Consider the following 25,785-nt stretch of genomic DNA (forward strand, 5'->3'; position numbering starts at 1 on the left):
AATTCTTTCGTGTTCTGTGTTTATGAAAAAGCAGGGAGAATTGTAAGCGGGCGAACGAATTGTTACAACTGACCTCCTAATTTTAAACACGATATTGATTCCACCATTTTACGATTATTCAATATAATGTGCAATAGGGTTACGCAGTTGCACTCTGCATCTGCATCGTACATTTGAGGTCAACTGCTGATAGGTTATTTTTCACGATCCCCTTTCTCTGTTCGTGAATGAATGCTTCTACGAAAAGATATTAATTAAATTAATTGATCGGAGGATCAGCGCCGTCAAATCAGTGGCAATTTTTTTGATTAAAAGTAAAATACAAAATCATTTCTAAACAATTATGGTAATCAATACAGCAATGTTACGTAAATAATGATTACTGACTCATAAAAAATGTTCATATAATCGTCTGCATTCTGCCAGAGATAATTCTTGGAAAATATCGACTTGACAATCACTACAGTTTACGACCAACAAATATAAATTTAGGTTCGTGTCTCATGAGCCACGAAGGTATTAATTAATCTCCGATAGGACTCATTCACCTCCAAATAGTCGTCTGCTTTGCGTACCAATATTGAAAATCAGCTGACAGAGTGGCCGCAAGCTATCAACCTCTGTTTTACCGATGTTTATTTACCTGTATATCCAATATTCCGGATAAATATTTGGTAACGTGTAGGTCGGGTATACAGGCAATCCAGAATTTATTGATTTCTTTTACTATTTGATAAAGTTATACAAATACGGTTGTATCGATCTGAAATTTATCCCGAATGTAACATGTACCGTACAGAGGCGAAAATTCAAAATATCATTATTAGAAGAGAGTGCTATCATTTTTCCAATAGTGCCATCCAGGTCATGAGAGTAACTAGTCGATGAAGCCACCTTTTATCTTTTTGAATCTCGTCAAGCGAGGGTCAAGCACTCTCAGTTTTATCGTTGGGTGCTGGTGGGAAATTGCGATTAGACGGTATTTCTCACGTCATGAATTCGCATGAGTTCTCTTTCGTGTAGCTAAGCAACATTGTTCCATAGTATAAACAATGACCAGTGAGTACTTGACAATTATAGCCGGAAATACGGCATTAAATATCATTCATATGCACAATGAGCTAATTAATACTCTGAAGAAAAATCGCGTATATTTAGTGGACATTGCAATCCTATTGTAGGTTAAATAATCAATTGAATGTTTTGATAAAATTTTTAATGAGTCCAATTCCACAGTAATTGTATCGATATAAGTTATACAGTTCCCATTATTCTATTACTCATTTATCTAATGCTTAGAGAACACGAATTTGTCAGTTCCGACGAGGGGTATAATTCCCAACATGAAAAATCCCCAGTGAAATTATCAAACAATATTTGGTTGCCCTAAATTCAATGGTACAGACAGTCCCAAAAATTTCTAATCTTTTTTCACAATATTTGAATGTTTTGTGAGAGCGATCAACGGCATGAGATCAATCGAGCAAACCCATGGCTTCCCACCTCGGTAATCTCCTGGTCATGGTCTCCCTGTACTTGGGATTCTCGTACCCTTTGTTATTGAACGAACCTTCATCATTTCCCAGGATCTCGTCAAGGTGCTGAGCTTCGTTCTTATCTATTAGAACTATCGGCAGGATAGTGCATGCAGAGAGCATCCCATAAAATTCCATCCTGTATATGGCTTCCTTCAGATGATTCATGCTTGGTGGTTCAACCTTGCAACCGATTCTCCGCATTGTAGCAGTCAAGACTTTGTAGTACTCATCTATGAGATCATCTTGATGATTCACGAGCACTTTCTCCGAAGGGCTTGTATTGAGAAAGTAATTGAGATCAATCGCTGGTGAACCGTAGACACAGAGTTGAAAGTCTACCTGAAATTTTCGAATATGTTTCTCAATAAATGTCAATAAATTTCTGTGTCGCTGGGTAAGGAAAGGAAGGGAGAGGGTTCTGACGGATATCTCAACGAGCTGGTAAAGTCGTTGAATTGGTAATAACTCAGCTTGAAGTAGTAGTGAGAAAGACAAACTAGATCGATATGACAATTGTCGAATGCTTATTTAGGAAGTCATAAAAGTCGAGAGTGCAGACTTTGTGCTGAAGGTATTGCAAACAGGTAGAGTAACATCTTCGAGGGAAACGGTGGTGCATGAAAACGAAATGTTCTTTCAACAGTACTTCTGAAGTACAGTACAGAGTTGGCAGAATCGAATTCGAGACGAGTTCATTGCATTATTCACGTTGCATGACTCTACCAACCTTTTCTCCAAGTTCTTTTCAATCCCTTCTTCGGGGAGATCACGTGCGTAGCACACGAGGTGAGTTTTCCACTTTTACCTATGAATTTCTTGAATGGTGAATGAATAAGCCTGAGTGATGTCACATTGATGGAGTTTAATGGCATCTTGGATGATGTTTACTGTGGGAAAATATGTGTTCAGGTTACTTACAAAAATGTGCTTCATGACTTTGCCATTGGTATCGTAGGCAAAGAGCATGTTATTCACCCAAAAGTCACCATGATTTATAACGTTGAAGTCAGACTCATTGGGAAGTCGACAGTCTGATGCTCTATCGTTTGCGACATCAGCTATTTTGTTGATCTTGTCGGCGTATTTTTTTCCAAGTTTAGGCCAGTCCTCTACAGCTTTAGCGAGACCCTTCATACCGCTGGTGAAAAATTGTATCATCCCTTGGGGATTGTCAGAATTGAAGATTCCCCTTGTGTAGAATTTTTTACATTCTGGTGACTAAAATCAGGATAGAATACAACTTGAGGAGATCGGATGAAATTCTACCTTCAAACTTGATGTTTATTTTTTATTGATCAGGTGAGGGTAAGAGTTTCAGCTTTCAGTCTGTTACTCACCTTTTCATACACTGCTACGGAGCTAGCATGGAATTTAGCTAATCCTCTCAAAGCCAGGATACAATGGTCGAGATCCAGGCCGGCTTCCCGATCGGCCATCCGGAATCCCAGAGGTGCAAGATCCTCAATGACTAAGACCGGTGGATTTTCGCTCTGTGTGTAGAGGCATTTGCCACTTATCTTCGTCTCCGGCAGGAATTCTTGCATTTCCCGAAGCGTTGTCGTCATCATCAATATTTCAACTCCGAAGAGACCAGCCTCCTCCACCTTTTTTTTTTTATCAAATCAAAAATTCGTAATCAGTTTGTAGCTTGTGCATGCCAGCATTTGTACGATCGTAACAAGCACAATAAGCACTGGAAATTAGTGCTCTGAGATAAGCTTTCAGAAACATGGTTGTATGTAATTACCTACGGGAGATAATTAGAGTCAGTGAACTCACCAACTCCTTCTGTTGCCCCTCTGTGGTAGGTGCCACCTTAACAATTATCGAACGCTTCTCCGTGACCTTCCTACCGCGCTCATCGCGTGTAAACTCAACGGTAGCACGATGCATGTCACTGGTATAATTGTCACCCTTATTGGTCGCCGCTTTCGTCGTCATCTCAATTATTTTAATGGTATCATCCTTCTCAGAATTCTTCAGAACTCGCTGCATGAAGTCTGCATTTAACCAGTCTGGTGCTACCAACGCCATTCTGAGATCGATAGCTAAAAATTAAATCGCTCGGATGATCTACTTGTGACAGAGATAACTTCGGGAAATTTCGGAAATTCTTTGAAACTTTGAAAAGATTTTATGGAATGCCAGATACATAAATTGCCTAGGACCTTGTAGCGTTGCGGAAAGTTGCAGATCTTGAAATCCATCGGTTGGTAAAGCTAAATTTATTCTCGAGATGTCATAACATTTCCTTTTTTATAAAAAACTGACGCAACGAGAGAGCCAATTATTCATCACGATACAACTAATCAACAACTATAATGAAATCATATAGCTATGAAACACACATTCACAAGTGGATTCCGTGACTAGGTGTAATCATATGGATACGTGGACCTCTGAATCCAATCACGAATGGTGGTTTTTTTTTCTGGAGCTCACCGATATTAATCAATCACTTACTTGTGATATTGTGGATCTAGAGTGATGATGGAGATTTCTGCAGATCTTGCCAATGTTCAATGTCTCAACGCTTTGACGTTGATGGGTCTAGTGACTCTTATTTATAGTCTGGCGAGGGATTCCATAACTTACAGAATTCTCGTGTACTCTTGACAATGTGAATTACGCAATCGCTTGCGAATCCCTGTCTATCGTGCATCCAATCGTCTGTCTTAATAGTAGTGCTGTAGGATAATATCTGCAGTGTCACTTGAATATCACTGGTATTCTAACCAGCGATGGAGTAGGGCTTATTGTCGGCAGCTCTCAGTGACTGAGTGATGGCCAAGATCAATCTCATTAATTTGTCAGATGAGCAGCGGTTGGATTTTGGAATGGGAGCATTATTTAAAATTCAGATTTTCTTTCTGATATCAAGCCCGTGGTGGCCGTATTCATGTGGATGGTTTGCTCTCAATTCGTCGCTGACGAACGTACGTGGGTGTGCATTAATTCATTTAGTTATTTTAATTAATTGTTCCATGTTCTATTTGTCTTTAATCACTTGTTCCAATGTTGAGGAAATAAATGTGCTGAATTTAATGAATACTGGGTACAATGTATTCTCGATGTCCATTAGTTCATGCGAGATATTTCAAATTTTGATAAAATTCCATTGAAACTATTACGTGATGGGAATTTCCGCGAATTATGCCCTAAATTTTAGACCGAAACTTTCAATAGTATTGGGAGAGTGTTATTAACCTCTCAATGATTCGAATTTATCGATTCACTCCAGCATTCAATGAAAAACCATCAACGCTGTGAGCACATTTCACACGTACTTGGGGATAATAGATCCCTTGATGTCATCTATAATGGCACCGGCTGTTTATAACTCTTTTATTGATTTTTCTAGAACTTATTTTTAACGCTTCATCAATTTAAAATTGCTCGTTATCGTTATGCTGTTGAAAATCCGGAGAGCAATCAAGCATGAGTTGCCCTGAATGAAGTGAAATGAGAGGAAAATGAGGTTTAGAGAAAATGTTAAAAAATTGTTGATTCTTGCTTGACATTGGAATGACGTTAATTACGAAAAATCATACCATTAGAGTGATATGCATAAACTTCGTCCTGATGTTCGTAATGAAATCGTATAATGGAATACAATAGAGTGAAATGCACGTAATGGAATGAATCAATTGCGGTGAGCTCTACTGAACAGGAGAACAGGAGAATCAATTCTTCCGCATGAAAATTCGTTGCGAATTGAACGATGATGGCAACACAATTTTCTCGATGATGTTTCATTACCCCTCAGTCGTTATCCGACTCTGCAGTCGATATTTGGCATGAAGTATTCATTATAAAGAATGACAGCTGATACAAAATTGTCTATCACTAGGAAGCAAAAATGTTATCTTGAATCACGAGGCACCTTACACGAACATCTCAGGAAGTCAAAAAAATTAAGTGGAAAATTGCGCGTATGTTGCCTACCGTATAGTTACTCCTGCTGAACAATTTTGCATATTATTTTCTTCCTTCATGTTTAATTCACTATTGACTTTGTTTGCGTCACCAATAAGTTCATAGGAATAATCTTCGAACGTTTCTGGTAAATATTCTCAAAAGAACTTTACTTTTTCGGAACAAATTTCACTCTGTACTTGAAAACAAAACTTTTTTGTACGCGAACAGTCATGAACAGTTGATGATTGGATCAATCTATATCCAATGGGTATTAATGGTCCCAGTTATTCACAATTCGTACACTGCCACTCACATTTCGATGACTCTCAGTGTCGCATTCATGCGCATCTCTTGATACGCGCGTTATTTTCACTTTATGATGCATGTGAAGTACTCATGCTCTCATGAATATGTTTTTTTGTTCTCAATCCGCTGGGTGAATAGCCGCCATTCATTGACTCATTATCTGGTGAATTGCACATCGCGACTGGATAAACGAATTCCTTCATTGGTGAAATTGTGTTATTGAATACGGAAAAAAACATTGAAAATTATTCAGAGGAATGCCATTATTTCCATTATCTAGGACTAATATTTCATTTGGTATCTCCCATTTTTGTCACGCACGGCATTCGCAATAGATTACGTTTTTTTTCGGAAAAATAGTAAATACCCTTCCGTCAAGTTGGTTAATTTCCCTGAAGTAAATCTGTTCCACTCCATTAAATGACGTCATGTGAAACATATATTTTTTCGCCAGAGTTAATTCTTTCGCTTGCTACAGTACTAGCGCCACATTTTTAGAGAAATATTCTTTTCCCTATTAATAGGGCGGGGGATTTACGTTGTGAAATGTCTAAGATTTACTCCCTTTTTTAAAAATTCCCATATGTCCCTAGGAATCAGTAGGGACTCCCTAAAAATCAATTGTTTTTCTCGCTGCAAACTTTTTTATACCCTCAGAGGTCAAGTCCCCAGTGGGCATGAAAAGTATGCAAATGTCCACTACCAGAACTCTCGTGAGTCAATTCGAGTGAGCGGATAAGGGATAGTGATAAAAAATCGTATCGCATTCGCACGTTGGGAATAAATCTTTCGGCTTTCCCAACACGTCCTTCAGGTGAGGAACACGTTTTCATTCCCAGGATGTAGTGCACCAGACCAGTCCCTGGTTTTACGTCTCCGTGGCTTCGTCGAATAGAAACCAAAAGTGCAACGAAAAAAAATGAGAGGGAGAGGGAAACTGAGTGAAAAGTGTTTATTTGCAATTACATATAAATTATAAATTGTATTGTAAAAGACTGGTATGAGAATGATGGCGTTATTTTCCACTATTCTCAGATGTTCCTTATTATCACGCTATAATTTGAAAATTGATTAAATAACAACGGTTCACTCTGTGCGGCTTCATACAGCGATAAACAGCTTTTCATCGTGCGTTAAATAATCCTCTCAGGGTCCTTTGAGCACGAATGCATGGAGGATGGATTCTGTGAAATGAATCCTGGTGATTACATTTGGTAATACGCTATGAACCATTGGATAACGTTCTTAATTACCTGGATTTTTGTGGAATTTAAAAAATGTTCTGGTCCGGTTTATTTTTCATCTCCTGCCCGTTCGAAATTCTGTTCAAATTTTATTTACTAGATAAAATTGATCGACGTGAGTTTGTTACTGATCATCAGTGGAAAATTACGTAACTCATAGTTCACTGACCCCTTTTGCATTGCGCGTAATTTTTATTGAATATTTATCAAGCAAGGAAGTCGGTTGATTATCTCATTCCGTAATGGTCAATTCTGTAAATGGCTCTTCCGAAATTCTCTCATCACTCCGGGTACCGTTTGGTCTCTGTAAAAGCCGACGTGAATGCCCTCACTTCCGGTTGAATGCTGTGTATATGACAACCTCTTTTGTGCAAAATTTCCCATCGCTTTGGTAGGAGAAATTGAGTCCGGCGAATGACTCCAGGTGGATCTTGATTCTCCCCGATCGTCCGATTTCCGGTGAAATGATAAGAGAAGGAAGAGTAGATAAAAATTGTTAGACGAAGAGAAAGAGGAAAATCCGATCATCCCTTTTACTTATCCGTAAGTGCTATTGTCCAGCCCGCACGTTCCAGATTGCACCCTCGAGTTCTCGCCATTAATCGATTCTGGATTCAGCCTCTCTAGCCATAGAATTCAAACACCCACCGACAGCTTTGTTCGTTTATTCTTTTTATCTACAGTATTACTGGAGTTTCGTTTCAACTCGTGAAATTTCACTCTGGGGGATTTGAATTTCTCCCTCGTTGGTAGTCTTTTGGTAATTAGATTGATGGTATTTTATTTCGTCGATGATATTCCATTTGAATTACGAGCTGACGTGAATGGCCATTGAACATTCGAAGTTTCGATTTTACCAGGAGATATAATCGTTCAAATTTTCCCTGTGAAGTACTATTTCATTAATGCAAATATAACGGACAAGCCACTACTACATTTTCATCGATTTTTTAAACAGCTCTTAATCCTTTTGTGATTTTGTAATGGGATTGATTACTTTGCTGGTTATTACATGGGTGGTATTTTATTTGGACGATAATATTCATGATCATCGAACGTTTGAAGATTCGATTTCAATAGGAAACATAATCATTCGAACTTTGTCGGTGAAGGACTGTTTTATTGATGAAAAAAAACTTGAAGCCGATATTGGACTTCCAACAAATTTCCAAATACCTCTTAATCCCTTTGTGATTTGGCAATGGGATTGATTACTCTGGTAATAATTAGATTGATAGTATTGGACATCATGGATGATACTCCAGTACTCCAGTTGAATTATGAAATAATGTCAGGGACAATCAAATCCTTGATATTGCTATTTGAACAGTGAACACAATGGCCTGAATTGTCTGAGTGAATGACTGCTTTATCAATAAAAAATAATAATTAAAGTGAACGCTGTTACTCCAGGAAATTGTCACTTGTGTTGATTCCATATTCACGATGACATCTTAAATTCCATGAGCTTTACTTCCGAGCGGATAATTAAAACAATCCACGAAAATTTAAGGCTAATGGAAATTAAATTAGTAATGATGGATTTGGGATGGAATCTGCGGTAAAACCGAGGACGAGAGGAATAATTTGTTCACCAGTGAAGAATTAAGGATAAATTCTACCATCGTGAATAGACGATTCACTCCAGTCGTTTGTGGATGGACAGGGGGCATACGTCACGCCTCTCTCTGAGCCCTGTATATATCAAGGAGGTTGGTAGCTACCACGAGATCCTCATTCTACTTTCCTCCCCTTAACTTGTTTTACGGTGCACCAAGGACCATCACAAACTGCAGATAGTCCTCCTCTGACGTCTGCAAATTGCTACGGGAAGAAATCCAGAAAATTGTTTTTCTAATGAGCAAATTATGGGATAATTGAAATGTCCGGGAAGATATTTCAAGATTTTCATTGAAAATCATGGAAATCTCTTCATCATTCTCAAATGAAAACTCCTGCTACCTCACCCGATATATTCGGAATATCCCCGGTGTAGAGTTGAAGAGTTCAACCTCCACAACCCCCTGCATTATAAAATTAATAATTCTTCCCGAGTTCATCCCACCCTAAAAATACCCCACAATCATTATCAGCGTCGCCCTTTAAAATCTCCCCTACAAAGTAATTGAACCAAAGTACAAACTGAATAACCGGAACATGCACGAATAATATTTACAAAGCATACATGCCCATGTAGTTCTCCTTAACTCAAACGCGTATATGAGAAATTCGTTAATAAATTTTGAATTCAGGCTCATAACACTAGTTACGTGTACAAAGTTATGCGGAAAGCGGAAATGGCAAAGACACTTGACTCACAGAGTTACAAGAGAGGTTGAAGTGAGAGGGTTAAAGTTTTAACAGTGGGATTTCAAACGAATGGAGGACTGGAAGGGGTGGCCATGGATGAGGAGGCGGAGGAGGAGGAGGAGGAGTGCCAGTGTATGTAGGAAAACCCGGGCGATGCTAACAATGAAAAGCGGTGTAACTGAACCACCCTTTGCTCTCGTCCCCGCTTTCGGTACTCTGACGTTTCCGACTCGTCGCTTTACCCCGAGCTTCCATTTAGGCGGACAAATAATTGTACGAGCCCGAGAGGCAAAGGATAAAATTTTATATAACTCGAGATATTCATCAATTTAGCGATAAATACTCGGGAATATTTGGTGAGAATGTTCGGAGAAAAGTTTCCGTCTTTCGAGGATTGTCCAGGAATATTGGAACGCATCTCCGTAGGTTATGTGGGAGATAAAGAGCTTCAGGAGACGACTTGAAGGAGATTCTAGAAAATATAGTTACTATAGTGTAATTATACAGAGAGGTTCGATGAACAAGGGACTAGGTAGGATAGTCCCTGAAGTTTACGATAGTTACTTCGAGTATTTAATCGTGTTAACATGAATGATGGAACCATTGGCCTAGTGTAGTTACAGGGAATCACAAGGCTTTATGAGCGAGATGTTGGAAATCCAATAAAATCAGCAAGATGCCATAGCCCATCAAGTATCAACATCAATGTTGGAAGGTGCCTCTGTTGATCACGAGGAATCAAATGATAATGTGATCACAGTGATAAATCTGTGGATTTTGTTTGCATGACAATGTCAATACGCAAATCAGACAGTTTCATGATTGTTCTCCTTCTCTCCCGCGCATTCCCTAATTATATAGTTTAGAGGGAAGTTATGAACAGGTTCTCTTCCACATTTGTCCTGTTGATAGAGAAGCTGGAGATATTTGTAATGACAAAGCATCATGAGTACAACACACGGCATCTCGACAAATCAACAGACGAGCATTTGTTATCACTTCATCCATTAACTTGGTATTAATTAACCTTGATGTTTAGTTTGTTGAATGAATTTTCTAAGTTCAGATATAGCGAGATAGCATGTCGGTGTGGAGCGTATGAACCTCGAGAGTTGAGAGAGGGTTATTCAACAACACCCGTAGAAGTTCATGAAGCACTTCAGATGATCATGCACGATAGAAATAGCATTAACGAAATGAACTGGCAATTCATTATAATCTAATTAACCAGCATGATTGAGGTAAAGTAGATTAATCAATAAGATTGAACAGATATCGTGACAATAACACCTTCGGCAAAGTGTTCGTTACTCGGATGATAAAGTAACAACTGAAATCAGATCGATCCGTGAGGATTTTTTTTTTCTTTCTCACGGCTTGCCCAGGTCTTCTCGCACAGTCGGTATACAGTGGCTCGTAAATAATTTCACGATGCCTGGACAACCGTAAAAATTTACGTCCGGACGTGGCACTTCCACCTCCATCCACCCTGCAAGTACGAGAGTTGCAAGAATGAGTCGGACAGGCACAGTCTACGGGTCTTGCCTACTGGCCGGTCAACATTTTTTGTTTTACGTTCCCTCGGTTATGCACCCTAGTTTTTGATAATTAATTGGTACACTGGGTTTTTTCATTGTCCAGACATGACAGGATGGAAATATGTCATTTGCACAAAGAAAAAACTGGGAATTAGGGAGAGACTTTTTTTTATGAATAAATGTACCGGAAATCTGCTACGATTTTTCAATCAAATTCACAATTTTCGAGTTTGACATTCTGACTCAAACTACTGCCATGATACTTAGATTTTTGTTAATGAAATACAGCTGTGGAGGATTGGAGAATCCCTCTGGAGGACTTTTCCACTTCTCGCGTTTCACCTCCGTCCATTTCCCCTTCACGTTTTTCTTGAATTTTATTTGTCAGTTGACGGTTTCACAGCAGAGAATTGATGGAATATGCAAACAGACGAGGGCATCATTTGACTCGTTCCAGACTTGGGAAAGTTTGTTAGATAATTAGGAAGCGCTACACACGATGGGATTAAATTTCCACACATTCTCTCTCCCTCTTTCCCTGACAGTTGCGTTTTACCGATATCGTACCTGGGAAAAGCGTAATGCTTTAATCCGTTCGACATTGGGTACCTTCAGTTGACCGAGATTTTCCGAAACTCGTATACAGACGACACGGGTCGGAGTAGTTTCCAACATAGTGGGGATCGTGCGTTGAATAATAATCATTGCTGTTTGCCGATGAATATCGTTGAATTGTACTTTCACGTGAAGCTTAACATGCGGAATTTTCATTGACGATGATGAGGATTCACAGCATTGCATGAATAGCAAGTGGCCCTGTGATAAAAATAGCTAACAGCGAGGATGATCAGCTGCACTTGTGGACATGAGGAAAAGAGTAATACTATTAACGAAAAATTGTCAAAAATGTTTGTGTATAAAAATCTGGCAAATAGTATTGATAGAAACGATTGCAGGAAGTGGTGTTTTTCCCATATTTATTCAAAATTTACAACGAAAGGCAATTTTCATTCCGACTCTATTCTTTCGAGCGCTGAATTTTCATTCGGAAAAAAGCCATATCCTCGAGAGCAATTTTAATATCCATTTATTCGGGTGTACTTTGGGAAGGGAATAAAACCCATAAAAGAAGCCACGAGGACAAAGGGCATGAGAAAATCTTCAATGTTATTTTCTCCCCTCCGTTCGAAATTCTTCAAAGAGCGGTGAAATTACTAGCTATGTACTACTACGACTCGGATAATTTTCCAACTCTGAAGATAAACTGAGTCCTCCTCCCCCACGCAATGTATACGTCAGAATGAAATTATCACTGCACTAGCCTCTTTATACTTACAGTACAGTCCACCTCCCCCTCACTCCATCATTCTCCACATGCGCGTGTACCGTGGCTTCTGGGTTGGAGTTGGCTGTGTCTTTGTGGATTATAAATTTGCCGACTTGCTGGAATTTTCCCCCGTTCGCAAATTAAAATTCCTCCCCATCTCCTATTCCGAATGAAACACAAAGCTCATGATAAACTAATATTGCAAGAGGGGGAGGGACTGGGAGATTATGGCAGTAGTGTTGCTATCGAGCTGCCATCGATGTCATCCTTTGAAATTCCCTCCTTTACATCCACAGTGGATCGTCACGTAGTTCTCCGAAATACAGTAAGTTGCGTACTCCATTTTGAATTGCATCACGACTACTCAACTGCGATGCAACGTCGAATGATATCCGGACGCCGTGGAACACACCCGGAAGCACATCGGTCCAGCATCAACCGAGTTTAATGAGGTTTTGTTGTATGTATGTGTACTGAGTGGGGTAGAACACTGGAGGACTTTCGTCATGATCATTTCGGGGCATTTCAGGGGGTGAAAATTGCCCGGAATATCTCGATGAATATCCGTTGAGCTGGAAGTTGGAGGGATTTGGAGAAATCATCTCTCGCTTGATGACTGATTGTTTTCTGTGGTGTCTGGCTTTTTTCCTATTCTCACAAACTGAAATTTATGATATTGGACTAATGATGAGCTTTCAATTTTAATTGATAGTTGATGCAATTGTTCCAATACAATCTCTGCTTTTCGTCTCATGCTATTAGCGATCTTATCTCTTAAAGCGTCCACCGCTGCACTTGAATTATATCACTTCAATGTGCCATTAAACATCATCCACGAGTGTTACAAAGTTTTGCAGGTGACTGATAGAAAATTAGACATGTCTCGCTACATCTAATTCCCTAAGCGTAAATCAAAATTTATCATAATGAGCTTCAAACAAACGATTAGAGCGATAAGAAATTCAAACTTTCAGCTACATTGTCTTCATCTCTAAATAAATAAAATTTTGCTAAGTCAACGCTTCCCTAGATCTTTATTCAAATTTGATTAAATCATCACGATGTGCTGTGTGATAACCGTCCGTCAGTATTTATCATATTTAGAAAATTAGACGTGTTCTATATCTCATTAATTCTGCGGATGGATTTTTAAACAAACTTTCAACTTTGTTATACGTCCTCATCTTTGAATATCTCCAACTTTTCTGAACTCTTTCCATTGCTCACAGTCAATAATCGCGTCCATTGAAGTATTTCCAGAGCTGATTCAATTAAATCATTGCAATGCACCATTGAAAATCTTTCATCAGTATTGTTCATCCGTGCTGAGGCAATTTCCTCACAATTTTCCGTCTGAGAATTCTATTTCTACCGAATGCAACAAAATAACCAGTGCAATTTAATTGTCTCCCAACAAGACACCAGCGCCAGGGCATCCAATTTCCGATAAAAATCCGTTAAGCAAACAGCTGCTGGTTCTCTCCTCGAATGAATAAGTGGCATTGTGTTCTACGATGTTGTTCTCTCATTTTTCACCATTCCCCACTGGACTGTGAAAGGAAACACCTCTGGCTCTCTCGCACTAAACAAATTACCGGGCGGTAATACGAGAATGATTGGATCGGGACACAACCACCACTAGCTCATGCATTCTGCTCGCCTTAGGTGTTCCATAATCATAACAAACTCAATGATGGAATTTCGTGGTATGAATAATGATCGATGTCTGGAACCCTTGAGGATTCCCTGAGATAGATTTTCATTATAACTATAAAAAAATCTATTCTCTTGTCACCGGATTTTTATTCCTCAAAAATTAAATTGGTATTATGTACTGGTGTGTAACTGCACTGATATTGGCCGCATAAAAAGAAATATTAAAAAATTCCGAAGGATTGTGGAAAAGTTTAGTTTAAAAAAATCCTCAAAACTGGATCTGAGAGCTGTCACGAGGGATAAATCCGAGGAAAAATTGCGGTTAAGAAATCGCGGAATTGTCAGCGGAAGAAATATAAAATCTTCCTCCAACTCATTAAAACAATTCCCCCTGAAAATCCCTCATTTCAACTTGATGATCCGTCGTTTAATTACTCACCGATCAAATTTACTCCCCAAACATCCATCTCTAAGAGGGATAACCGCAGGATCCATTATCCGCAGCTCTCCTCACTCGTATTTACGCAAAATCCCAAAGCCTCAGACGTCACCTTCGCACTTAGCTCAACATCTCCATCAACTCGTCACCCATTAAATTTTCAAAACTCATTGCACTATCCCTCTCCATAGCAAGCTCGACCCTCCCTGAAATCTAAAATTCTCGAGAATCACAATAGTAATATGTTACCAGGAATAGTATCTACAAAGATATGAATAGTGTCAAAGGACGTAAAATTACCATATATGCAAAGCTCTCGAGTTTACCACACTACATTGCTGTACCCCGGGAAACTACAATGTTTTGAATTAATTAGGTGATCGTGCGCCCAAGGGCCAGACGTACCATTATCGACCATGCCTCCCAGTACCACCGGCATCTCTCGACTCCACTAACAATCCACATATTCTCGTCAAAAGCTCATCTCCCTGCCTCCCCCTGCCCCTTTGGCCTGGATATTCACCAGTGACTATAGGCCACCGCAAGAATCTTTATGTCTTTCTATCCCTTAACTCGGTGCATCGACATAAAACCCTAAACTACGCCATTGGGTATCAATAAGATCGGTGATGATGCATCGAGCAATAATATTGTTTTAGCCCACCCCTTACTCACTGGAAAACTACCCAGTCCATTAAATTCCTAGTTTTCTGATCGAAAAAATGTGGTAAAAATGACATGATAAAAAAATAGAATAAAAGTCTCCACATTCCATAATTTAAAAATAAATATTTCAGCCCTGTCCTCGTCATTCCCCCACCCTCGTTAAAAGCTCATCTCCCACCTCTTTCGGTCTGAATATCCAGTTGTGACTAACGTACCACAAAAGCCATCATACATTTCTATCCCCGCACCCTCGACAGTACATTCCATCTAGTTTAATATTAATTCACAGCGAGGAGTAATGCAGAGTTCATAAAGACAAGATGGCGGTCTTTTTCATTCCTTTCTCATCCGCAAAACCCCCTTGGATCAACAGTTCTTTATCCATTCCCTCTAGCCCCTTCCACCAACGAATAATATTCCCTTTGATGTACCAAAAGCTCATACCAACGAGCATTATAAATTATTCCTCCCCTCTCTCCACCTCTCCATTATTGCAAAGTAATCACGGAGAGGTGCATTTGTAAATCCATAAAATGGTTTGCAATATCACCTTTTCGATGCACCAGTTTACCAGTGTCACCATAATTTTCCCCTTCCCCCCTGTAACTATTCGCCTTAGTTCTCCTGTAGATCGGCCCACCACTAGGCGGGGCTGGATATTACCCCTGAAATATCAACTGAAACACTATATGCAGTCGTAAAAGCACAAGACGGCGATATCCCTCGGGTAAATTGCGTGCGTGTAAACGACGACTTCGAGAGTTTGCCTCAAAGAAATGCCGAGGAAAAACGGAAATTGGAAGGCGTTCTCTCTATGGACTTTTCCATCTCTCCTCCCTCCTGCCCCGCCGAGTTCGTGGAGGTCTTTCTCTCTCGAGCTCCAATTTTTCCATTCAACATAATCGCCTCCCCCTTCCGCTCCTCCCCTGCCTCGATAATGTAGCATTTCCTCTTCGACTCGAAAAGAGAATTCATTCCTTCGGTTCAATATTTTTTTTTTCACCCCTGTTCCAACCAATCGTTATAATTTGTTTTTCGCCTGATAAATTCTTACTCAAGGATAAATTCAACCTGAGTACATGTGATTGTGATGAAATGGCGGAGGGGGTGGGAAAGCAATTACGCAGAGTGAGCCGAAAAGCGCAAATACATAAATCCATGTGCTCCAGACTCACGTTTGAAAATGGACAGAGTTATTTCTCTGGAGTATCCTTCCGTCGAAGAGAGTAATAAGTGTGCGGAAGTGATATCAACGGTGTAAAGTACGAGCGACTCCTTCAACGGTTTCAGATAAAAAAAAAATTACAGGAGGGAAATCGAAAACACGAGGTGATTCCGGGGGGGAGGACACTCAATCGAGAACTACTCAATGAAATTTCCAATATTTCCAAAAATTAATGAGGTCTCTCCCCCGACTTTCCCCCCAAAACTTCGACAGTGGAAAATTTCTCATCATTTCAGACGAAAAATTGATGAACGTGCGGTCAAATTTCCCGGTCGGTCCGTAATTTTTATTTTTGTCCACTTTAAAACCAGGAGTTTGACAGTTTGCACCCTCTTTCTGGTACCATGCACTGGACTTCTTCCTCGACTCGCCCCTCAGCACAGTTCACAGCCCACTGCTGGGTGCAACCACCCCTTCCACTCTCCTGGTACCCTCAGCAACAATTTACAACCTTCTGATTCCTTCCACTTGGGAGCAGGACGAAAGGAGTAGCGGAGTGCGAGGTGAAGGGAACTTGAAAGAAAACACGAGACTGTTCGAAGAGAAATGGCTTTCTCATTCGCAAAACCAAAAATTTTCCAACTCTCGATCAACTCTTCCTCCAATAGACAATTTGTTATTTATTTCCGGGGGTTGATATCACCACTATTCAGCCGTTTTCCTCTCATTTCCGTTGTGCTCCACCCACTCACGAGTTCACTGTGAACATGTATCATCTCCCTTCTTCTTCACACGATCGTTTATTTTATTTCGCCTACAGTACGTGATTTTATTTTCATCCCCCAACGGAGCATTACTTTTTTTATACATCTTCTATTCCCTCTTTTGTTTCAAAGGAAATATAACGAAAGAGTATTCATATCGGTTGGAAGGGTGTAAAAGCGCGGGTATATGGATTCAGAAAGGAATATCGACGAGGAGATATATCACAGGGGAATTTTCCCCGTGAATCTCACATTTCCTCAAAAAGACACGTTAGTTGGGGGGGTGACTTGGGTGGGGAGGTCGAGAGGAGGGAAATGGAGAAGGAAGAGAGCATTGAGGAAAGTATAAATCCACAGGGAACGAATTTCAACGCGTTTATTTGGCTCTCTTTCACCGTTTACTCCGTCTACACACGACTCTTGCCAACTATTCAAGTTCTGGTTTTCTTTACACTATAACTCCGTTTCTCATATTTTGACAGATATATTAACTCATTTCTTATGTAGAACTTGGTGATATTAGTCGTCTGCTTTTGAGGATATTCAGTATTTACTTTAGGCAGTTGTTCTGGTATTTTCCTTTGAACCGGGAGATGTATCATTGTACCTGATCACTCGGTGGGAGGATATTTGGCAGAGGAAATAAACAATGAAAGAAGTGGATTCCAGCAGTTGAGGGAGTACGGCAAGAGGCAATGGCGGAAAGAAGGTGTGGAATTTCCGTGAAAAGTCGTTTTTATCTTCGGTTGGGGGTGGGAACGGATGAATGTGACGGGGCGAAAGAAAGAAAAGTCACTTGTTACGGTTTGTTAGGTTCCGCGGCTCTAACTGGCACTCGGGTTTTCGCTGAAATGGGCGACGTGCGTCATTTTGTGATGGTGAGGGGTGGAAATGACACACGTGGAGATCCATTCGATATAACAAGACAAATCATCTTTTCTGATCGATTATAATGGAAATATTTGGAAACCAATATTAGTCTGATGATAATGACTGCAGTTGACTTGTAAATTATATCAGACGATTTGATTAATTAATGTACTTCCATTCACTTCGTGTATTTTCATGATTTTTTTTTGGCTCTTCCCGACCATCTCTCCTGGAAAAAGTGGGACAAGTTCAAGAGTCTCACGTAAAAAAAATGACAGAAACCCGGGGGCGATAACCACACGGGATATCGTCCCTTCTACGAGACTAATGGCCACCCATGAATCGACATAGCACTGGGAATGAGAGAATACCGTAGAATTCCTTCCCAATTCCTCTCTCCCCATTATTTTTCCTCTCCTCGCTCATATTCCCAGTGGAGATGTTTCATTTCTCAGTGGCCTGGGTGAGACAGAGCCGGCGGGAATGATGGACGCGGCCGAATGATAGGAGAAAATTATGCGTCTAATCAAGGGAGCCAGAAGTCTCAGCCGAGAAAAATAAGGGAGAGAGAGAGAGAGGGACAGAAAGATTGTGCACGATCAGTGGTACATAACTTCAGCACATATTCCACAGCACTCAGGGAGTCTCATCACTCATAAAATCATTCATTTCCACAATCTTGTCTCGAGAGATAGCCCCCCGATGAGAAATGTCGCTCGGATGCTACGGTGAATCGATGAGTTTGCATTAAACATCAGCTCTGAAGACCCATCTCTTCTCAATTTTACCCCCATCCCCTCCACACACTCTCAACCACACCGAGAAAAGGATACAGCAATGTTGCCTTGAGTGAAGCAAGTACAAACTTATTGCAAAGGATCGGTTAGGCGATGCACGTGCCACTGGTATTGTTGAAGAAAATGTGTTATTCTCGTTTGAAGGACTTGGGGAGGTCTTGCGTCACCTCTGTCTGAGGGTTGTACGTGTTCTAAAAACGAGAATGCCCGGAGAATGGGGCTTGGTAGTGAGACCGTAGAGGGTATGCCAGCGGAATTGGAAGGAAAATAAGGAGTTGAGAAGGGATCATGGAATGGTGTACGAAAAGGCTTGCTACGGTTTCATTGTTGGATGCCGAATGAAAAGGAGTGGATGGTAGCTATGGCAATTCGATGCCACGAATGAACTGCTACGAAGTATGCATATTGACGAGCCAACCCTCAATTTTTAAGGGATGGGGAGTGTGGGGCTTCCGCGGATGGAAAAATAAGCAGAGCACGAGGGGATACTCGCAATTAAGTGACCCACAATGTGATGTGACTTCTAAATTGAGTCGGCATTCAGAATTCTAGGGGAACAATAAATTTTGTCCGAATGTTGTGCGGAAATTTTCAGCGAAATCAGCGAATCTTCAGATGTCACTGATGATTCAGAAAAATTCTCGGGGAGTTACGGAGGGCAATTTTTGTTTACGAGCGCTTTCGGAGGAGAATTCGGGTTTAAGATATTCAGACGAAAAACGAGCGGATGTACTAGTCTCAGTCTGAAGTAGCACTGGGTCTTACACCAATAGCGAGTGGATCTCATGTAAATTGGATGAAGAGTGCTTCCCGTGAATCCTCACAGCCCATTGAAGTTTTACTTCGATTAAATAGTTTATCGAGCACGGGTTTTGCTCTCGGGTCATTTAAGATCGTTCAATAATTCACGGTTTTCTGTTTCGCTCCTCTATGTACCGCTTCCTCGTGGTCGTGGACTAGAGGGTAGAAGGAAAAGGGAGAAGGCCGTGTACGCTCGATTATAGGGGTATTAAACTACTTCTCCGTGAATCCCCGTATTTATGACGTGAGTTGGAGGTGAGGGGGAAAAACGAGTCGAGTCGAGGAAACCTCCAGGGCCATTACGTACCCCGGGCCGGTGCCTCTACAGGGCACGATTGAGTCAAACTACCCCGAGGGTGGTATATCATCGTGTTTCGTTTTGTCGTGAAACTCACTGATGGCATCCGGGATTTTCGGGAGATTTGTTTGCTGACTCCACATAGAAAAGGGACGAATTTCGCTGTTTGCATTGAGCTTCAGAACGTTACCAGAGAGCAGAACTATTCAATTTACTATGCATCAAAGTAATTGATATAAAAAATCAATATAGTGACAGTTTAATACCGGGAAATAAATCTTTCGCGTGATATTTATCGTGTCTCGTCGTTCAATGTGGGGAGATAATTATTTCCGGTGTTGAAAAAATAAATTATCGATCAGTTATCGAGCGCAATTGAATACCCATTTTTCAGTTTTATTTCTAGAGTCAAAATTTCGCTACTTTAGGGGAAAATTTAATAACTGGTGGATTCTGCGTGAAGTTATCAGGTGATAAGAGCACGCTCATCACGTCAGTCAAATTACTCACGTCGGACAAGCAATATTTTATGTTGTTGGGTTGAACGACCCCAAATTGATTTCCACATTCGTAAAAATTCGGGTAATTCACATTGAATTTTCAAGCTGTCGGGTTTGATCGTCGATCGCTAGGTCGACATACCTCGTAATTTTATATTCACTTTGTCCACATAAATTTTCCATTAACATATGAATATTCCATGCCAAATGGTGCAGAATTTTCAGGTGATATAAAATTCAAGAATATATTAAGCTCCATTTGCCCGATTTCCATCAATTGAATACCTAAACGATTTCCGAAATCATAATTTCCCATAAACCTGTGGATGTTAATTGAAAAAATTGTGAAAATGTCGGTGCTACTGCGGAGATTAAAAAACACCCTGTGATATATCGATAATTTCCGTGAAAACCTCTTCAGAAGACTCGCAATTTCTCTATCCTCTCATTACTCTGGCTATACTCAGTCACTTTTTTTCTCCCCCTATAGTGATATTTTCCATGCGTAACGATCCACAAGTCAGCGATGAACTTATCCAAGAAGTTTACAGCCGAGCAAGTTGATGCGGTGGAAATCTTCCGGGACTTGTGGATGGGTAGTGAGGATAGAGAAAAGTTGATTCGATTGCAACAGTAGTGGCCTCCGTACGGATGTTGAAGTTTAAAAAAGTACGTGCCCGTACCATTGTTCGTCGATACGAGGAAACGGGTATAAAGTTTTTATTTAATACTGTCCGTCGATGCTTTTCCCCTTCATCCTTTTACTTCTCAGGCCCTCACTCTCGGTTGAAACTGTCGAGATCCACATGAAATTTCATCTTTCCAGCTTAACCTCCATCCCCTCACCCCCTCTATCCACCTCTCTAAACTCTTTTCACTTGCGATTCACGTAGACATGTAATATGTAACGCTTACGTGACTCGTAAAGTGGGTTATGGCGGTCGCCAAAACCGTGGGGGCGGTGTTCCACCGCTACCGGCAGCTATGAATTTATGTACTTTACGATCTGCTCGGGGTAGGGATACATAGAAGGAGGGCAAAGTGACTGGGGGAGGGAGGGTAAAGGGGTGAATGAGAGTTACAGGATCAGAGAGTGAAGCAATTTACGCAGCATCGACGTACACGTGCAGGAAACCTCTGCGTAATCCTGGATGAGTTGTCTTGTTGTTCCTGATGAGTGGGTTCGATTGCTCGCTTCAAGGCCTCTTTGCCGCAATTAGTCATGTACTTGTTGCGGCGAAATCCCAGTGTTCGGTTTTTCCATGTACCAGTGGGGTGGTGTGTGTTCACAGTGGAATTGTTTGTTTACGGTTGGCACACATTATTAGGAGTAAATGGAAATTTTCCGGGGCAATTTGTGGTTGTTTTCGGGAAAATTATAGTGAACTCAATTTGATGTGATAATTCGGATCTCTGATAATCACAGTGCTGTAGTCGGAGTCACGAAACACGATTCTCCGTGATTTGACGTTGTATGGAACGGATTAGTTATGGAATTGATTCGTTAGGAATTTTCAGTGAGAGATATTTTTTTAAATTATATTCCTCGGGTTTTTTACCTGTCCGGGTTTTTAGAATTTTTCACGAGTAGTGATTATCCCTGTGGACATTGAAAATGCCTGAGTCTCATTAATGAGGAGGAATAAAAAGTAATAACAAGGTAGAGAAGCGAGAGTATGATATTCGAATGAAAGGAGATTTAATATTTTCTCAAATGACCCACATTTCTCCGTAACTTGGGATATAAAGTAAAAATTGGAATATTAAAGGGAATTGAAACGTGAAAAAAGGAAAATTGACTTCTCAGGGCTGATGTAGATGTATACGGAGGTGCAGTAATAATATCGGACGGAGCTGGGCTTACACGGGACCGAGGGCTTTTGCCAATAGTTCGAACGCGAACTTTCCCACCCACAAAGTTGTGAGCTTTCAAGCGAATGCTCCAACGGGGCTTGAACCCCCCTCTCCGTCCCTCCTACACCCCCTCCCACCCTCTGTCCCTCCTGATTCTCTACTTTTTCCACTCGTTTTACTCAGACACATCTCCAGCCTCACTAGTAACCATCTCTCACCCTTCCAGGGTGGCATGAGGTTCCGCGGAAAACTATAAAACGTCTGGGAAAATGTTTTATCCGCCAAACATTTTTGGATTTACCCGATCTGGCCAGAACGAAACTCGTGGAAGGGAGATTTTCAATTTTATTTTGGTCGTGGAACGAAACCAGTTTTAAATTCCGAGTTAACGAGACCGCAGGCCGCACACGTTTCAGGGGCAATTTAGAGTTTCGGCCGACTGGACGGGATGAAAATTACTGTGCATATTTGAATTACGATGGAGGTTCCATGTTCCAATTAGTAACGGATTCGCTACAGTTTTTCCCATGTACTTGTTGGTATGAAACAATAAAGCAGAATAAATCTGGCCCCCGCTGTCGAGAAATTCTTATGAGAATTTGAGATAAGATTGGCCGCTCTCATTTGAACTGGAAAATTTAAGAAAATTATATGTGAATCTGATGGGCTTGAGTATACGGAAAGAAGAGTTAAATAAAAATTGCCAGTCAGCAGACGTAAACATTATGTTTCAAAGCACAATCGGCCAACGAAGCAAAACTCAATAAAAAGTGCGACACAGACAAAATCACTACGTAAATTCCACGATTTGTTCCATAAAAATTACCCATCCGTATAATGACTCGCAGCTGTGGAGACAATAATTTCGTGTTTCCGTAATTTTTCCCCAGTGACTGGAAGATTTTTAGGAACGGTAGAAATCATTAATTATCTTTATAAAAATTGTTTAACATTTAACTATTCAAGACTTGGAGGAATAATAGAGAGAGGGAATGAACGAAATTATATTCTTCCAAATAATGTTGTTACCCACCATTATTTATCCTGTCAAATCTTGAGCTTTAACGGTCACTGACCCGGCTAGGCACGATTTTTCTATCAAATAAAATTTAATATACGAATAAACATTCCAGGAAGGAAAATTCTCTCTTATCAGTTAACTATATTTTCCCTGACAGCAGAACAAACATTTCGAGTCAATAACAAAATCATAGCACCTGCTTTATCACGACAGAAACCTTTTCGATGATGTAATCGTTTATTCATAGCGCGTGGGTGTAATTAGGAAATATTTACAGAATACTCCCACGGAAGCCGTTCTCCGAAAAAATCATCATCTTATCTCGTGTCTGGAATGATGAAAAAAAACTATAATGTCTTCGATGGTTTCTAAAAGCATCATTATCGCAGCCGGATTAACAGAGAAAGATTATTTTGATGAAACACTCGGTGACGCGTGACATGAAACCTGTTTAATTAATCACTCTGCGTATTTGTCGAATTGTCTCCGAAAAACGATGGGACTTGTATATATACCTGGGACTAGTGAGGTTGGTATTATAGTGTTATAGGAACTTGGTCGAAAGTATTCCAATTTTTCAATCATGCAGTCGTTGAAAGTGGTTTTCTTGTTGTTGGTCGTTGTCTGCGCAGTTGACAACAGAGTGTTGGGTAAGTCTGAGATATTCCGCAATTGTTAAACAATATTGGTACCATAATCCTCGAATTTAAACTATTCTCCAATTTTGATTGGAAGCCTTCCCCCTGGCTTGGACAATATGATTGACAATTTAGTAATTAAATCACGAATGTAATCAATTAGCTCCACATGATCAACTCCAAATCAATACATTCTGTTATCAATTAATGGATTTTCGTATTTTCAATGGATTTGATCAATTCCAATGCACCTCTCCTCCTGATGAATTTTTGAATAAGCTTTTCTGAGGAATTAACTGGATGTTTACCTCCCCTCCTTCGCCCCTTTGGTCGTTCTCTCTACCATTAATCATTAATTTGGATGTCAAGGGATGTGCCGACCTGGTCTCGGAGAGTGTAAGGATACGTACGAGGTCGTTCCCGAAAGTGTTGAAGAACCCACACCATGTGAGTTTTAGAGTGTATCACGTACTCAAACTCTGTGATATGATCTTCAGATCATCTAACTCTCGTTCAACATTTTTTCCACAGCCTATGACTCTGACTTGTTCGTGTGCGATGCAGAGAACGCCCAGTGTCGATGCAGGTAAAGCAAGGAAATCATGAATTTAGATCTTCATCAGATACATTTTGATTTTTCCTTGCAGTTCACCAGGTGTCATTCCCTTCAACACCGCATGGAACGAAGTGGCAAAAATTATGCATCAGATTTACAAAGATGAATAATTAAAGTTGACTCGCAGCTCTATGAACGACCATAACTATCTTTTATACTCGACAATGTAATAGAATCGCGTCATAAAATTCTATATCAAACACCTATTTCTCTTCCAAACTGATTACCTCCTTAATAGTTTATAATTATCTTTTATCATATGGAATTTAAGTGACATCAGCACCTCCGCTATCGCCCGTGGTCACATGCATCGCCATCAGAAAATTTAGTCTGATGTAATTATTTTCTACCTGTCATCACTCTGATTTATGGAATTTTTCGGCTTCTAGACTCAAAGTGCGTCTGAACTGACAGAGAAAACCGAATTTTCCTGAAGGAATTCCAGTAATCATTACCATACACTCTGATAAAGCGACATCAATTATTGAATACCAGAAAATATCGAGTTCAACCGTCGGCGTAGTCGATATTGCCTTCTAACGAGTTATTTTTTGGTTTAGATGTATTGAGAGATAAAATAACTTTCAGCTGGAAATAAAAGCGCAAATTGCTTTCCAGCTGTCACTCTTTATCAAGCTCACGGCTGCTAATCGCCATATATCCACCGCAAAATCGGACGATAGGCCCCAGTTAGCGGACTCCCTGATGAGAAAAGTTTTATACAGTGACATGTGTATATTTCTCTTCCGTAACAAAACCGTGTTATTACTCACACGTTCGTTATTTAAAAAAAAAAAAACTTTCTCTATAAAAACATTCAAGTGTAATGGAAATGAGGAACGATAGTTCACATATGCGCTACCCATCTCCTCATTCCCTAAACACTCTATGCAAAATGTGTTTCACACCGATGCATAAATGAATTTTTATCCACCCCCCGATGTACCAAAAGCGTTCAATCTGGTCATGAACAGATCTTCCAATCCATCGATTGAACCGGGAATTGTGTTGCACGTTTTGGAGGTAATTTAGAATCACCGACGGCCGAACAGGATGAAAATTACCATACATATTTGAGTTACGGTGCCATTCAGCTCCCGTGTTTCAATTAATTGTGTACTTAATAAGCAAATCCGGACGGTTAAAATGTGGGTTGGTATGCGTTGCACACATATAATGAGAATATTATATACGGAAATAGTGTAAAGTACAAGCGGTACGTGTGTTCGCGTGAGGCATATATTGGCATAACAATCTGACAGACATTACCATAGGCAAATTAATACTGAAATCCGGGCGATTATTTTCCACGATATCGAAGAGTCATCGATGATCCTTCATTTTTTATTCTTTATCGGCAAAATCCGGGAGTTTATCCCAACTTTCGGGCTCCCCTGAGTGAATCGATCGGGTTCAAAATTATTGGATAAATGTAAAAACAGTCTCAATGCGCATTTCGATCACGTTCAAGTTTAATGGTCGATAAATAACAAATGACTTGACTCTTTGGAGCTCTCTC

The 25,785-nt window shown here is 40.2% G+C and overlaps 2 protein-coding genes across 10 annotated transcripts in view; one reads left to right on the top strand and one right to left on the bottom strand.

Moving 5' to 3' along the window:
* Positions 1 to 25,785, top strand: part of LOC135163575 (heterogeneous nuclear ribonucleoprotein 27C) — a 220,735-nt gene that overhangs the window by 143,244 nt on the left and 51,706 nt on the right. The gene's annotated exons all lie outside the window — the stretch shown is intronic.
* LOC135163581 (uncharacterized) lies at positions 1,200 to 4,162 on the bottom strand. Its single transcript, XM_064123142.1, has 5 exons — positions 4,002 to 4,162; positions 3,318 to 3,586; positions 2,876 to 3,142; positions 2,457 to 2,756; positions 1,200 to 1,877 (listed from the first exon to the last, which is right to left on the bottom strand). The coding sequence occupies exons 2-5, from the start codon at positions 3,570 to 3,572 to the stop codon at positions 1,476 to 1,478; spliced, it is 1,224 nt and encodes a 407-aa protein (XP_063979212.1). The 5' UTR covers positions 3,573 to 3,586; positions 4,002 to 4,162; the 3' UTR covers positions 1,200 to 1,475.

The sequence above is a fragment of the Diachasmimorpha longicaudata genome, chromosome 6 (assembly GCF_034640455.1).
Source record: "Diachasmimorpha longicaudata isolate KC_UGA_2023 chromosome 6, iyDiaLong2, whole genome shotgun sequence".
In the NCBI taxonomy this organism is placed as follows: domain Eukaryota; kingdom Metazoa; phylum Arthropoda; class Insecta; order Hymenoptera; family Braconidae; genus Diachasmimorpha; species Diachasmimorpha longicaudata.